Source organism: Hemiscyllium ocellatum, chromosome 16 (genome assembly GCF_020745735.1).
Source record: "Hemiscyllium ocellatum isolate sHemOce1 chromosome 16, sHemOce1.pat.X.cur, whole genome shotgun sequence".
In the NCBI taxonomy this organism is placed as follows: Eukaryota; Metazoa; Chordata; class Chondrichthyes; order Orectolobiformes; family Hemiscylliidae; genus Hemiscyllium; species Hemiscyllium ocellatum.
In genome coordinates this window covers 29,738,329-29,753,647 of record NC_083416.1, presented here as the reverse complement: position 1 = coordinate 29,753,647, position 15,319 = coordinate 29,738,329, and the positions used below count along the sequence as shown (strand labels likewise).

The following is a 15,319-nucleotide window of genomic DNA, read 5'->3' as shown; positions in this document are numbered from 1 at the left end:
TATATTGGCTGAAAATGTGTTGCTGGAAAAGCTCAGCAGGTCAGGCAGCATCAAAGGAACAGGAGATTTGACGTTTCAGGCATAAGCCCTTCTTCAGACCTGCTGCGCTTTTCCAGCAACACATTTTCAGCTCTGATCTCCAGCATCTGCAGACCTCACTTTCACCTCGAACATTATATTGGCTGGCCAGGAGTCTCTCCCACTCTTATCACCTACCATTGATGTGTTTTAGAAGGATTTACAAGTTGATACTCAACCAGGTTTGCTGCACCACGGAATTAACCTTTGTTGGCCGTCAGGCCTTAGGGTAACACTTCTGGGTCAGAGGCACCCATGGTGCCACAAGACCTCTGTATTACAGTAATAATTTTCTCTAATTCAAACAGATGTCAAGCACATCATCTGAAAAAAATTAAATGTACATTGAAATTGCTCTCTAAGGATATATTCATTACTTAAATTACAAGACTGGCAACTTGTTCAGAACATGAAGGAAGGGGTCCTTTCTAATAAAATAAATCATAGTATAATGTAACAAAAGATTACTTGTGACATCTTAATTCAAGGTTTTCAAATTAAATTAAATCATCTTGTAAATATATGTAGAAGATTGATTCTATTCCCCTGTAACTGCAGTATTTTAAACCGTAACCTAAGGGAGTCTCTTTGAAGAAATCATATTTCATTAATTGAAACTATAGACAGCAAACTAAATCTAATTCAGAAAAGTTCTCCACACACGACACTTCTTTGATGACTAAGAATATAAGTACTGCTTAATGGCATTAGCAATCATAATAAAGGAAACAGTCGAAAAGGGTCAAAAGAATAATGATGTCACTTGCATGTGAGTGTGCACTACCACATTCTAACTAAATCTCTCAGTATTTCCATAGATAATCTTCAGAATGCTGGAGCAAGTTTAAAGGATTGAATGCATTAGGTTTTGTTTACGTCAGTCTTGAATTATAGCTTAGGGAAGCTGAGAAAGAAAATAGACACCCCTTCTGGAGTGAATTTTGTTTTTATTGGTGTGGATCATAATTCTAACTACTTCTGTCTGATATCTGATCCTTTTGAATTTTCCACTTTGTTTTTTCTGCTGATCATTCACAGCTTCTCAGAGGGAATCAGAGTATTGGATTATTTTAGTCAGGAAAACCTTATCTCCCCATCGAGATGGTTTGATCCCACTCTAGGGCTGTATACTTTACTGCAAAATCATACTGCAGTTTCCTTGCATTGTTTCACACATGGATTTCAGTGTTAAATCTTCAGAAAAATGCTTTAAGCGGAACGACAAGGCCAGATGTAACCTCAGCTGATCTGACCATAGACAGTCTACTGACCTAGGTCACCAAAGGAAACGTGAATGAAAACTCCAACTTGACTGACATATAGATTTGCAACTTGTACAAATATAGTTTGCATTTAAGTCAAAAATATGTTGCTCTCTAAGCTCTCCCAATTGCATAATCCATCCCTTCACCACCAATATGCTAATTCCTTGTATCGTACACTCATCAACTTCTCCCTAATCCAGAAGTTTGATCCTTGATGCCTTTTGCAGTTTCTTTGCTCTTTCCTCACTGCATTCTCAAAGTTCTGTTCTAAGCTTGACTTTGTGCACCAAATTGGCCCTCATTTATTTTAGTTAATATGCTTTGCTAATTTATGCAGCAAGATATATTGATTTTATGCTACATTTGCTGCCAGTAAGTGCCTCAACATCAATGACATTAGTTTGAGAGAAACTTTTGTTTGACTTCAGTGGAAGTTAAACACATGTGAGATGTAAAACAGATTACTGACTTCCAAGTTTCATGTGCTTTGCTTTTATTTCTCTAGATCATTAGGGAAATATGCAGTCAGTGCAGTGGAACTGAGGGATCGACATCACCACTTCTACCAAAATTAGAATTGGAAAAGGTAAATGCATGATAGGTTTGAATTTAAATTATTTTTATGCTTAATGATAGACAACTGAAGTTCAGATCTATTTCATTCTGAAGATATTAGTTAAAAGTAAACTGGACTATGTTGACAATGATGTGAAGGTGCTCATGTTGTACTGGGGTGGACAAAGTTAAAAATCACACAACACTACGTTATAGGCCAACAGATTTATTTGGATGTACAAGCTTTCAGAGTGCTGCTTCTTCATACATGGGACACAGAATTTATACATAAAAGATTAATGCGTCATACAGCTGATGTGATGTATTAGACAAATCTAGATTGCTATTAAATCTTCAATGACTTAGAATGGGAATGCAGGTTTCGAAACATTAACATGTAAATCCTGGAACTTCTTTCAAGTCACAGCCCTGAGATAACTTAAGGCTTTATCAGTATATAAAAAAGGTAACATCTCAGCTCAGACAATGCATTAAAGGTGTGAGGTCAGAATCTGTCTGTATCTCAATCTTGAATCAGACTGGTTTTATTTCCAAAGCAGGAATTTATTAAATGTCACATTTAATAGCCTACAGACTGTGTGCTTTTTGAACAAAATGGAATGTATCTGCAAATGCAAATTCATCCCATAGACTCAAATGTGAAGATTCACATGACCAAGGAGCAGTGCGCCAAAAGTTCATGCTTTTAGATGTACCTTTTGGACTGTAACCTGATGGTGTGTGATTCTGACTTTGTCCACCCCAGTCCAACATTGGCATCTCCATATCATATCTGGCCATTGGAAAGTCTGGGCTAATATAGTGCCCAAATGAATCTGTAGAGATGCACTATGTAGTATAAGCAATCTGAGATATCTATCTTGGCATTTGATATGCATGAGGTACGTTATTTCAGCCTTGTTTGAGGGTTAAAAAGATCAACTGTTATTATTGCTCTTGATTGTTTTCTACTGACCCCTATAGAAAGTCCATTTGTGAGGAATTAAGCTAAGGATAGCGTCAGGTATTTCTTCAGGTAGCATCCCTGTCTCTGAGCTAGGGGGTTGGGGTTCAAGTCCCACCTTCGCCAGCAGTGTGTAATACCATCTCTGAACAGTTTGATTAGAAAATATATACAGCATTAAGCACATATTCTGATTAAAATACGATGTCAGGTTTGTTTTTCTTTTTGAGGGATCTTGTGGTACCTTGATTGTGTCCCTACCACAGAAGGCCTGATTTCAAGTCCCATCTGTTCCAAAGATGTGTAATAACATCTCTGAAAAGATTGATTTAGAAAAAAAGAGTCAAGTTTAGTTTTCCTGTTCCAACTCCATTTTGATTGAGCTCCCCCTACCTATCCTCTTCCTCACCTCACTTTTGGTGGCCTGTGTTTTCCTTAATATAAAAAAATTTGAGTAATTAGAAACACAGGAAGTCTCTTACTGGTGGTGGACAATAGGTGAAAAGTACAATGGGTGATTTGGTGATTGGAAGAAAGCTGTTTGGGTGTGTGTGATAACACTTTTAGACATAAGAAAAACAAAGAAAAGAAGTCAGGCTTGACTTTATGTTTGAATTGCTACTAATGCTACATAAGACCCAAATGGACACAATATCAGAAGGATGATGATGGTAAACATATGGTGAATTTTTTTATTCTAAATCAACCTGTTCAGAAATGTTATTACATATTTTTGGAGCAAATGGGACTTGAACATGGGCCTTCTGGCCTAGAGATAGGGACTCTACCAATGAAGAAGTGGCAGTGAATTCTTTGCCACAGCATACTTTTTAACCTTCATTGAACAAGAGAAGGATGAAGAGGAGAGAAAACAAAAGCTGTTGAGTACATTCCTCACATTCCATGTATTGGCAGAAATCAGGAAACAAATTATTTTCTCGTTTTCTTTAACTGGGAAACTGCACCAAGATATATGTAACATGATGAGTGAAAATGGAAGAAATATTTAATTTGTTTAGAGAAAGTATATTTAACTAAATATGATAATCACAGAAAACTAATCTAATTGAAACATCTGAAAATAGTCAGTCCAAAATGTTGCTTTCTTGTTCTTGCTAATGAATCGAAAGTGTATCAATTCACATTTAACTGGTTTTGGTTAATTTTATTCTGACAATGCATTTATTGCATCGACAGTTATCATTCCTTGATGCATATGCACCTGTATAAATGATTAACCTTTGCTCCAATGAAATTAGTCTAATGCACTATCAGAAAGTTTGTAGATTTCTTGGTATGGTATAACTAGGAACAGATATTTCTTTCAACTAATCTGTTGTCACTTTCTTTTTATTTGAAGTCTTTTATACATGTCTATTAGCTAAATAGTAAATAAATCACGCTCTGTTATTGCCTCTCAGTGAATGAGTTGGCAGTAGATTTTGACCATATAATGATTTCATGTAAATAGGGTCAATTAAGGTTCTTAAGCATGCTTTCTTTTTAACTTTGGCTTTGACCAGAACTTTCTCATTGCTGTCAGAATACTAATCAGTACACAGAAGATAAGGCTTCAACAGCTGTTCCCGTTAAATCTTAAATTACTAACTCTAACATAATGCTAACTATGAGGTAATGTTAGAAAATACTGCCAGCAAAAGTCATCTGCTGCATGTATTGTTCCCCAGAAAGGTGAATATGAGTGATTATATCTTCACATATTTGCATAATGCTGAAACATATGGTAACCACATATGAGCCATAAGTATACATAAGATAAAGATTTTGCTAAATGGAAATCTTCAGATGTTTTATGAACAGAATGTAAAACTTTCAGATAGCATCTATAAGAAAATCCATCAAGAAGATGCCTTTCAAAGCCAAAATATTTTTGCACCAACTTTAATGAAAAAGTAAACAAATATAAAGAGTAACATCTCACTATAATTTTGTCAGAGTTAGCAAAGACCAGAATTTCAGCCTCATTGTGGGAATTGCTGTTCTTGCTTTTATCCCATTCACATCATGTACCTTGAGGCAGATGTCTGGGAAACAAGAGTAAGGCTTCCTAGTATTGTAAAAACAGAAGATTAATCTTGGTTTCCATGCCTTTCTACAGAGATTATCAAATGAAAAACAGACTTCAGACGCTGAGAGTGCAGTGATAGGGGAGAACGGATCTCCACTTAATGGCAGAGAAAGTAGAGAACATGGTAAGTCATTACGTTGCAAAATAAACAATTGTTTTCTACTGCCTGGTTTCCAGTTCCAGTAGTCTTTTCTGAAGCAAACTCTGAAAGTAACATTCCCATTATTCCATCAATGTGAATGAGGTGTTTCAAAATAAGAATTAAAATATTGCCTTAGGGCATACGACAAAGCACTAAAGTCTTTTTTTTCTTAATTTGACTTAAGATTGATTCACCTCTCCCAGGCTGAATGAGTAAGTAGGATGAGACTTGGAGAAGTTAGACTGTGACAAGCAAATGGTCTTTAACTGCCCTTTCTCATGTATCCATATACTTATACTCATATACTTAAACTGAGAAAGCCCACTTTGTGTCAGTTTGAAGTAATTAATGTTATTCACATTACTAAATCTTCTGCTCCAATCTGATAAAATAAAACTTGGAGGGAAAATATACTTTTAGAATTTCAAAGAGATAGATGTTTATTTTGATTTGAAATATATAAAGCAATGAGATTAAAATATGGATGTGATAATTTATTGCAAATGAACCCAAGTATTAATAAGCAACTTGTACACAAATTCCAACTGTTTACTTATAATATTTTTAGAAGTTGAATAGATCAAATCCTTGTTTACATTGCATTTTAATATAATTTGTATAGTATACAATGAATCTTGGGTCAGCTGTCATCTAAACTCAAAGGTGCATACCACTTTAACATGTGAACATTGAAGCGATAACGCTTATCTTTTACAATGGGTTGATATCAGTAGGTCTGATCTGCAGACACTCAACATGTATGAGCACATGCATATATTAAAAAATGGTAATGCGATCACACAGGAGAGATATTCAAAGTAAAATATATAAACACAGAAAATTGGCAGCTTTCATATCAGGTTTTTGAAATATAGCTCTGAGCACAGCATGAACACAACATTGAATTCTCTCCTGAACTCCTATGTCATTAGTAACAACAAAAAAACTTCTGAAGTTCTTTCAGCATGCTAGAAGTTATAGAACAGGAAGGAATTTCTGAATAACAGAATGATGTTGGCATTCATATTGCGCTTTTGCATGCTCTGGGCATCTGAACACTGAATTGCTTTTGAAATGCTTTCACTCTTGTAATGTACACAACAGCATCCTAAGAACAGCAATGAGACAAATGACTAGTTAGTGGTTAGCACTGCTGCTTCACAGCACCCGGGACAAGGTTCAAATCTCACCTCAGGCAACTGTCAGTGTGGTGTTTGCATATTCTCCCTGTGTCTGTGTGGGTTTCCTCCAGGTGATCCAATTTCGTCCCACAATCCAAAGATGGATGTTGCCAGGGTTGGAGGATTTGAGTTATAGGGAGAAGCTGAACAGGCTAGGACTGTTTTCATTGAAGCGTCGGTGGCTGAGGGGTGACCTTATAGAGGTTTATAAAATCTTAAAGGGCATGGATTGGATAAGTAGACAGTCTTTTCCCTGGGGTGGGGAGTCTAGAACTAGAGGGCATAGGTTTAGAGTGAGAAGGGAAAGATATAAGAGAGACCTAAGAGGCAACTCTATTCACGCAGAGGATGGTACATGTTTAGAATGAGTTGCCAGAGGAAGTGGTGGAGGCTCATACAATTGAAACACGTAAAAGGCATCTGGATGGGTATATGAATAGGAAGGGTTTGGAGGGATATGGGCCAGCTTCTGGCAGGTGGGGTTAGATTGGGTTGGGATATTTGGTCGACATGGACATTTTGGACTGAAGGGTCTGTTTCCATGCTGTACATCTCTATGACTCTATGTGCAGGTCAGGTGAATTGGCCATGCTAAATTGCCCATAGTTTTAGGTGCATTAGTCAGGGGTAAATATAGGGTAGGGGAATGGGTGTGGCTGGGTTGCTCTTCGGAGAGTCTGTATAGACTGGTTGGGCTGAAGGGCCTGTTTCCATACTGTAGGGTATCTAATCTAATCTTTAGTCTGTTTGATAAGGTGAGGGAGAGCTCCTCGCTCTTCTTCAAATACTGCCATGAGGTTGAGGGGCACAATAAGAAAATTAGGTGGCTAATGAGGCTCATTGGACAAAATATGTTGAGAGATTTTGTCAGACTTTGCAGTGGGAAAAACAAACCTGACAAAACTGACACTGAGCCAAGAAAAGGAAGTTTCAGCCTTGCATTTATAATTTTTAATGATATAGAAAAGAATGTTGGAAATCTCTCTGAAACTTGCTTTGTTTCTGATATGCGAATAACTTCAGAAAAGCTTCAAAATATATACCCAAATCTGTGTATGACTATGTTGAAATCTTGAGCATGTAACTAACCTAAAGGTACAGGCATCTGAGGAAATTAGCTTTAATTCAGTGAGAGTCTGGTTTCACCAAGGAGAAACTTGTGCTCAATTCTAGTTCTGAATGCCTACACATCAATGGAAGGACAGGCTTAATTGTATTGAGTTAGGCGCTAAAAAATGTTTCCACCAAATCCCTCAGAAGCCAATTACTATAATTTATTTCCTAAGGGAAATAGTCAAATTATTGATTGAGGACTTTTTAAATGAGATGGTTCACTGTTTACAGATTTTATTGTAGGAAACATGGCTGGAATTGGCCATGCTAAATTGCCCATAGTGTTAGATAAGGGGTAAATGTAGGGGTATGGGTGGGTTGCGCTTCGACAGGTCGGTGTGGACTTGTTGGGCCGAAGGGCCTGTTTCCACACTGTAAGTAATCTAATCTAATTATGACATTAATAAAGCACTCTCTAATGAAGGGCCAGCTTTTAAAAAGGGCACAGTTGGCTGATCAGGATCATGCAAACAGCCCCAACCATCCTCAATTGGCTACCTGCCTGAAGGCAGTGATGTGACCCTGAACCAACTGCTCCCAAAATGGGTCAGGTCCCAAAGGGTGGGATCGAGTGAACTGGCATTACACAAGTGAAACTGGGGAGACTGATGGTCTCCAAACCTGATTGCCATTTGCTTTTGAAATCTGACCATTATCGGCTAAAAATTGGTTAATTTATTTGATAGTCTAATGAGTGGATGAAGGAATTGGCCATTGAAACCTGAGTTATAAAGAAGAGAAAGTTTGCATTAAAGCAGGTGAACTTGAGAGAAGACATCAGTTAGACCATCAGCTTGGGCCATGAATTGGCTTGGGCTGCAATTCAGATAACTATTTGCACCCTTAAGGAAGATACATCAAAAATAGCTTAATGCCAAGAGCAATCAGAGTAACAGTAAGTGAAGAAATTTGAAATGAAATAAAATGAAAATAAATAGACTATTAATTTTTTTTCTGTTGAGTTATTAGATCAGAATTACAAGGCAACCCCTGTATCTGTGGAATTGTTTTCCACGGTTTTACTTACCTGCGGTTTACTGTGGCCTGAACATATTATAGGGAACCATCCAGAACTAGGGACCAGGAGGCTGCCAGAAAGGCATGCTTCCCATTTAAATGAATGGGTTCACTGCTGTCTGCAGTTTCGGGTTTCTGCTGTAGGTCTTGGAACGCACCCTCCTCAGGTACAGGAAGAACACGATGGACCCAGATGTAGCTGAGTGATGACAAGGAGGTGGGGTCCTAGGGTTTCAGAGACAGACATCATCAACCAGAGAAAACCTGGCTCTCAACTTGCCCCTTTCTAATGCCAGATTCCTCAGTTGGGCACTGAGTGCCTTTAATCAAGGCACTACCCTAAACCCCTTGCCTTTGTTTCACTGTCCCAGCATTACAAGTCACCTACTTACTGCTAGTTGAAACAAAGACAGAAGTTGCTGGAAAAGCTCAGTAGGGCTGGCAGCATCTGTGAAGAGAAATCAGAGTTAACATTTCGGATCGGTGATACGTCCTCAGAATGGACCTGAAACATTAACTCTGATTTCTCTTCACAGGTGCTGCCAGATCTGCTGAGCTTTTCCAGCTACTTCTGTTTTTGTTTCTGATTTACAGTATCCACAGTTCTTTCCATTTTTATACTGCTAGTTGAATACTACTTATTTAGTGTCACAGCAGATAGGCCATCCACTGACAGTCCTGTCACAGACTTAATTAGCGCATTAGCAACAAAGAGATGGAATCACCACTCATCACCCTGCTGTTTGATTAAAGGCCTCTCCACCACAAAGCTCACCATCAGGGAGAACATAAAACTCCACTCATGTTTCTGTCAGGAATCTTGTAAACATTCTGTCCTACTTATACATTTTAAATTAGACACCCCAAAACTCATTAATCTCCTTTAACATATTGTCACCTCCCTATTTGTATGCCTGATGTATTTTAAATACCACATTGAAATCTTCAAACTGTTCATTATTTACATTAGCCAGATAAAATACACAAATTATTATTTCACTTTAAAGTAGTAACTTTTGCTTGATACAAGCCAGGCTTTGTAACAGATGTAAAAGACATGTCATAGTCTGAAGAATGATATGATCTGTTGAATAATTATTCTCTGTCTCACAAGAGCCCTCCTTAGCATTCCACAAGCAAAATTGCAGCTTTCTTTTTATGTAAGACATGTATATCAATGTGACCTGATTTTATTATTTATCATCATCTAGTGAAAGGGAAGAGAAGTGGTTTAGCCGAACTGAAAGGCACAGTTAGCAAGGCTGCAGGGAGGAAGATTACACGCATCATAAGTTTGGCTAAGAAGAAGCAAACTTCTGAAGAACAGACTTCTTCAACAGAAGAGGACATTCCATGCTGTGGTTAGTACTAGCCCCACCTTATGTTACCTAGATCGATAAATATTTTCAGCAAATTCGTGATGGTAACTGTTGTCGTATGACCAAATATCAGCCATGCTTATAGTACGGTTTTGTCATAACACTAAGAAATACTCATCTTTGAGTCATCGCTATTTAGTTGAAGTACGTGCAGTACATTTGTCACTTAAGCTGCTGGCACATGTTGCAAGATGCTGTCCAGCAACATGACCACCCTCTTGACTGATCATTACTGGGAAATGTGACAAGCTGCCTGGTTTTGTGTCTGTGATTAAAGGCAAGGCAGAATTACTGTGAGACTTCAAGTTGTGAATGAAGTGATAATGTACAGAAAGACAAGGCAAGACAGAGGTCAGAGGTAGGTTCTTTAAGCACAGAGTTGTGAATGCATGGAATGCGTTACCAGCGGTGATGGTAGGAGCAGAGTCATGAGGGACATTTAAGCGTCTGCTGGACATGCACATGCACAGCAGTGAATTGAGGGATGCATAGGTAAGGTTATTTTATTTCGCGTTAGGATTAATCCTCGGCATAACATTGTAGGCCGAAGGGCCTGCTCTGTCCTGTACTTTTCTAATTTTCTATGTTCTAGAGATGCTGTGAACATCCGTGTAGTGAGTGAGCACCAAGAATACGAGCTAAAAGCCCTAAGATGCAACCTGTTCTAGTGCATGTGGGTGCCTTTTCCTGCACAAAGTGGTCTGACAACCACATTGCAATGTAAGTCATTCCAAAGTGCAGTATTGAAGTGATGAACTGTATCATAGGTGAGTCGGAAAAGTATCATGCTGATGTGTTGAGACTTTGTTGATGCCAGATTCCATGGGTAGGGGATGCAGATGGTGGCTGTGTCTGTTAGGGAATGCTAGTGAAGATGGAAGCCCAGAGAAGAGGCCAGCAAACTGCAGTCATAAGGAAACTACACTGACTTTCATATTGGGAATAGACACTACATTTCTCTCTGCTGCCTGGGGAAATAGCATATAAAAGTTGTGAGGTTAGGTATAATAAGATGATGCCGCAGATGGTGGCATTGTTGTAATGTCACTGGATTAGTAATCACAGAGCTAGGCTAAGGCTGTGGAGAAATAGGTTTGAATCTCTTGTGGTAAATGGTGAAATTTAAGTTCTATTTTAAAAATACAGAATTAAACATTGGTCTGATAGCGACCATGTACCAACTGTCAATTGTCATAAAAGCCCATCAGGTTTACTAATGTCCTTCAGGGAAGGAAATCTGCCATCCTTATCTGATCTGGTATACTTGAAACCCCAGAACCACAGTAATGTGATTGGATCTAAACTGTCTTCTGAAATGAACCCAAAATGAACCCCAATGAGTACCTTTCCTGAAAAATACCTAATTGTAAATTTCACCTCTGGAGCAAACTAACCATGCACTGCCCCAGCTATGAGATATCGTATCTATTGCATGCTTTCCATAGATATAGCTCTGAACCTTCAATGGATGGATGAGAAAAGTTTTCATGAGACAAAACCAGATTTAAAGTATTCAGCTGCTTTTTCTTATGGCAGCTAATGAAAATACAGATAAATCATTTCTAACAAAAATTGCAATCAATTTTCATTTCATACCTTGAAAAATACCATATGCACTTTCTATCCCAATTTCATTGCTGTTTTATGATCATGTGAAAATGACAAACAAGAAAAGAGCAGCTCATGATACCTCAAACAATATGACTCGTCTTACTCATGCCTGTAGTCATGCAGTCTCCTGAGAGAGAAAATAAACCCGAAGACAAACTGCCATCAGTAAGGGTAAATGAAAATCTTAGGCATTCCTATCCGTCCAGTTGAGGCAAAACAAACAAATCTTTTGTTGTGGTGATACCTTTTTGATAGAAATTTTAATTGCAATAAATGAATTATTTCCTTTCTACATGCCACATCAAGCTCAGGTCTTTGTTGTAGTTTACTGGTTAAATGTTTATTGGCTGCAGACATCTTTTCTCTGTCTCTTTTGACAAAATGATTAAACAGTAGGCAATCAAGAATTAAAATTGGTAACTCCTTTATCTTAGGGTGTGGATTCCGAGAACGGAAATCTTACAGGTCTCAGAATGAATATGGGCCACCATGACTTAATGAGACATGGGCGGGTAATATTGGGGTTAGCTGAACTTTTAACAATCTGACTTTAGCCATACTTATTTTCTTCAATTCCAAAAGTTTGTGGCTTTTAAGACATGTATGTATTAATTTTGTGTTAAAACACAAAACTTAAAAGTCACTATTTGCCAGATAACTTGTGGGAAGAATAGAATTCAAAAATATTATAACCGTGGCATTTGCCACTGCATCTAGGTTGCTGTTAGGCAAAGTCATTATTTTCAAAATGTTTTCATTTCAAAGACCAGCTCTTTGCACTGTTGTGACCAATTGTAATGCCATTTCTGTTTTCCTGTTTGGGATTGGCTTAGCAAGAATCCTGGGTACTTTCTGCTTTGTAATTCAGTACCCCACCAGATATTGTATTTATCAGCTAAGGCACCAAGGAGATTGCCAACAAATTCGTATTATATGATCAGTGAGTTATACCATTTATTACACTTTGGTATTTGCCCATATGGTGTGGTCTGCAAATAGATGTAGGGCATTCTCCATATGTCAAGAGTCCTTTACAACCAATGTTTCCACAAAGTGATGGTGTCCAGCACCCTGAAATGTACCATACAGGCCTCGTGATAAGTAACCAGGATGTGCTTGACCATGCAAAACAATTCAGAAACTGAATAACTGGGCTTACACACCAACTAGGTTTAGAGAAGAGAACCCATTTTTGATAATATGGTGAGGCAAATAGCAAGGAGAAAAATTTTGAATGAAGGACAAGAATCTAGAAAACACAGCCTTTCGGTAAGAATAAAGACAATTTCAACTGAAAAGTAAAAGGACAAAAAGATTCTTATTGTTTTCCACTACCCTAAAAGGAGCATTTGACTTTTTGGAAATCAAGACAATTTCAGTAATACAATTGCTGTTAAATCCATTACCATCCAGGAAAAATCAGCTTTAAGTCAACAAACACTCAATCATATGCCAGTACAGTTCGAGTTTTGAGTATGAGTTCCAGCGAAGGTCAGAATTTCAGTCTGTTTGCCATATGTACAGTGGATATCATGAATTCCCACCATCCAGACACTTGCCAAGGACACCTGTACCACATGACTAACTAATATGTTTCTCTTTTGCTGCTTCAATCTCAATAAAAGTTACACGGATGCTGGGAATAATTAAGACAGCAATGCTCAAGACAGGCTGTAAAGAAAGGTTTACAAGGTGCCAGGAACCATTTGACATGCAAGTAAACATAGTGAATATGCTGGGCTTTGAGGATGTGTACATTGTGAGTAAAACTAGTTTTACAACCCATATTAGCATATATAATATCCATTAACAAGTGACCTTTTTTAAACTGTACCAAATGTAATCTTTTATTTGTAACAGAATAACGGGAGCCAGATGATACTGTCTGGGTAGCAATAATCACAGTCAGATGTTATAGCATCTGAGATGATGTCAAAATAATCATTAGTGTAAACTTTTTCAAAAATAATTAAACTATGTTTGACCACTTCCCCATCACTCTTTTGATGCCAGCCAGGTTCACTCAATATTTTTAAGTGACGACTTTTCCAACCCTAGGATTTCAGGCACGTATTTTGGATTGAAGATGAAGGGATAAACAGATTACATGTGCAGGCTTTTCCAATCCCAGGGTGACAGGCAGGGAGACTGAATGTGGTCGAGTGTTGGGAGGAATGAGAGCTGTGTTAGAGCTATTTCCTAACATAGTCCCATTATCAAGGAAGTCTCCCAGTGGGGAGGTTGGATGGTTGATGTTGGGGATTCCCAGCCCATTGACGTTTTGCTGGCAGTACGGCAGCTCTCCCATTCCCTCTCCTCCTGCCGCCCCATGGGGAGACCAGTACTTTTGAGCAGACGTTTCCCTTTAGCTAACACAAGGAGCAGTCGGTACTGGAGACTCCATGGAGCAGGGAGATGACTCACGGCCCCAGTGTGTCCAGTGGAGCAGCCTACCCTTTTCAAAGCTTTTGATTTTAATTTTTTTATTTCTAATCTCTGATACCATCTCTATGTTGAAGTGTCCCCTCAATATCCAAAATTCCTGAATACCAGCCTCCTCTCTGAGTTGGATGGCCGAGGCTTCAAGGTTCTCAGCCTTCTGACTGGACCAGTGTCCAAGGAATAGGAAATTCGACGTTTCGGGCCAGAGCCCTTCATCAGGAATGAGGAGAGTGTGTCCAGCAGGCTAAGATAAAAGGTAGGGAGGAGGGACTTGGGGGAGGGGCGATGGAGATGTGATAGGTGGAAGGAGGTCAAGGTGAGGGGGTGAGGGCGGAGAGGTCAGGAAGAAGATTGCAGGTTAGGAGGGCGGTGCTGAGTTCGAGGGAATCAACTGAGACAAGGTGGGGGGAGGGGAAATGAGGAAACTGGAGAAATCTGAGTTCATTCCTTGTGGTTGGAGGGTTCCCAGGCGGAAGATGAGGTGCTCTTCCTTCAACCGTCGTGTTGTTATGTTCTGCCGATGGAGGAGTCCAAGGACCTGCATGTCCTCGGTGGAGTGGGAGGGGGAGTAAAAGTGTTGAGCCACGGGGTGGTTGGGTTGGTTGGTCCGGGTGTCCCAGAGGTGTTCCCTGAAGCGTTCCGCAAGTAGGCGGCCCGTCTCCCCAATATAGAGGAGGCCACATCGGGTGCAGCGGATGCAATAGATGATGTGTGTGGAGGTGCAGGTGAATTTGTGGCGGATATGGAAGGATCCCTTGGGGCTTTGGAGAAAAGTAAGGGAGGAGGTGTGGGTGCAAGTTTTGCATTTCCTGTGGTTGCAGGGGAAGGTGCCGGGAGTGGAGGTTGGGTTGGTGGGGGGTGTGGACCTGACGAGGGAGTCATGAAGGGAGTGGTCTTTGTGGAATGCTGATAGGGGAGGGGAGGGAAATATATCCCTGGTGGTGGGGTCCGTTTGGAGATGGCGGAAATGACGGCGGATGATACGCTGTATACGGAGGTTGGTGGGGTGGTAGGTGAGAACCAGTGGGGTTCTGTCTTGGTGGCGGTTGGAGGAGCGGGGCTCAAGGGCAGAGGAGCAGGAAGTGGAGGAGATGCGGTGGAGGGCATCGTCGATCACGTCTGGGGGGAATCTGCGGTCCTTGAAGAAGGAGGCCATCTGGGCTGTACGGTATTGGAACTGGTCCTCCTGGCAGCAGATGCGGCAGAGACGAAGGAATTGGGAATATGGAATGGTGTTTTTACAGGGGGCAGGGTGGGAGGAGGTGTAGTCCAGGTAGCTGTGGGAGTCAGTCGGTTTATAGTAGATGTCTGTGTTGAGTCGGTCGCCCGAGATAGAAATGGAATGGTCTAGGAAGGGGAGGGAGGAGTCTGAGACAGTCCAGGTGAATTTGAGGTCGGGATGGAAGGTGTTGGTAAAGTTGATGGTAAGCCCAAAGCTGGCCAATTAGTATGAATAGTCTTGGGAACCCATCTGGTCTGAATG

The 15,319-nt window shown here is 39.8% G+C and overlaps 1 protein-coding gene across 1 annotated transcript in view; it reads left to right on the top strand.

Moving 5' to 3' along the window:
- afap1l1a (actin filament associated protein 1-like 1a) overlaps positions 1-15,319 on the top strand; it is a 216,360-nt gene that overhangs the window by 157,335 nt on the left and 43,706 nt on the right. The window contains exons 9-11 of the mRNA XM_060837094.1: positions 1,849-1,929; positions 4,982-5,075; positions 9,616-9,765. Of these exons, the coding sequence (XP_060693077.1) occupies positions 1,849-1,929; positions 4,982-5,075; positions 9,616-9,765 (325 nt within the window). The remainder of the gene's footprint in view (positions 1-1,848; positions 1,930-4,981; positions 5,076-9,615; positions 9,766-15,319) is intronic.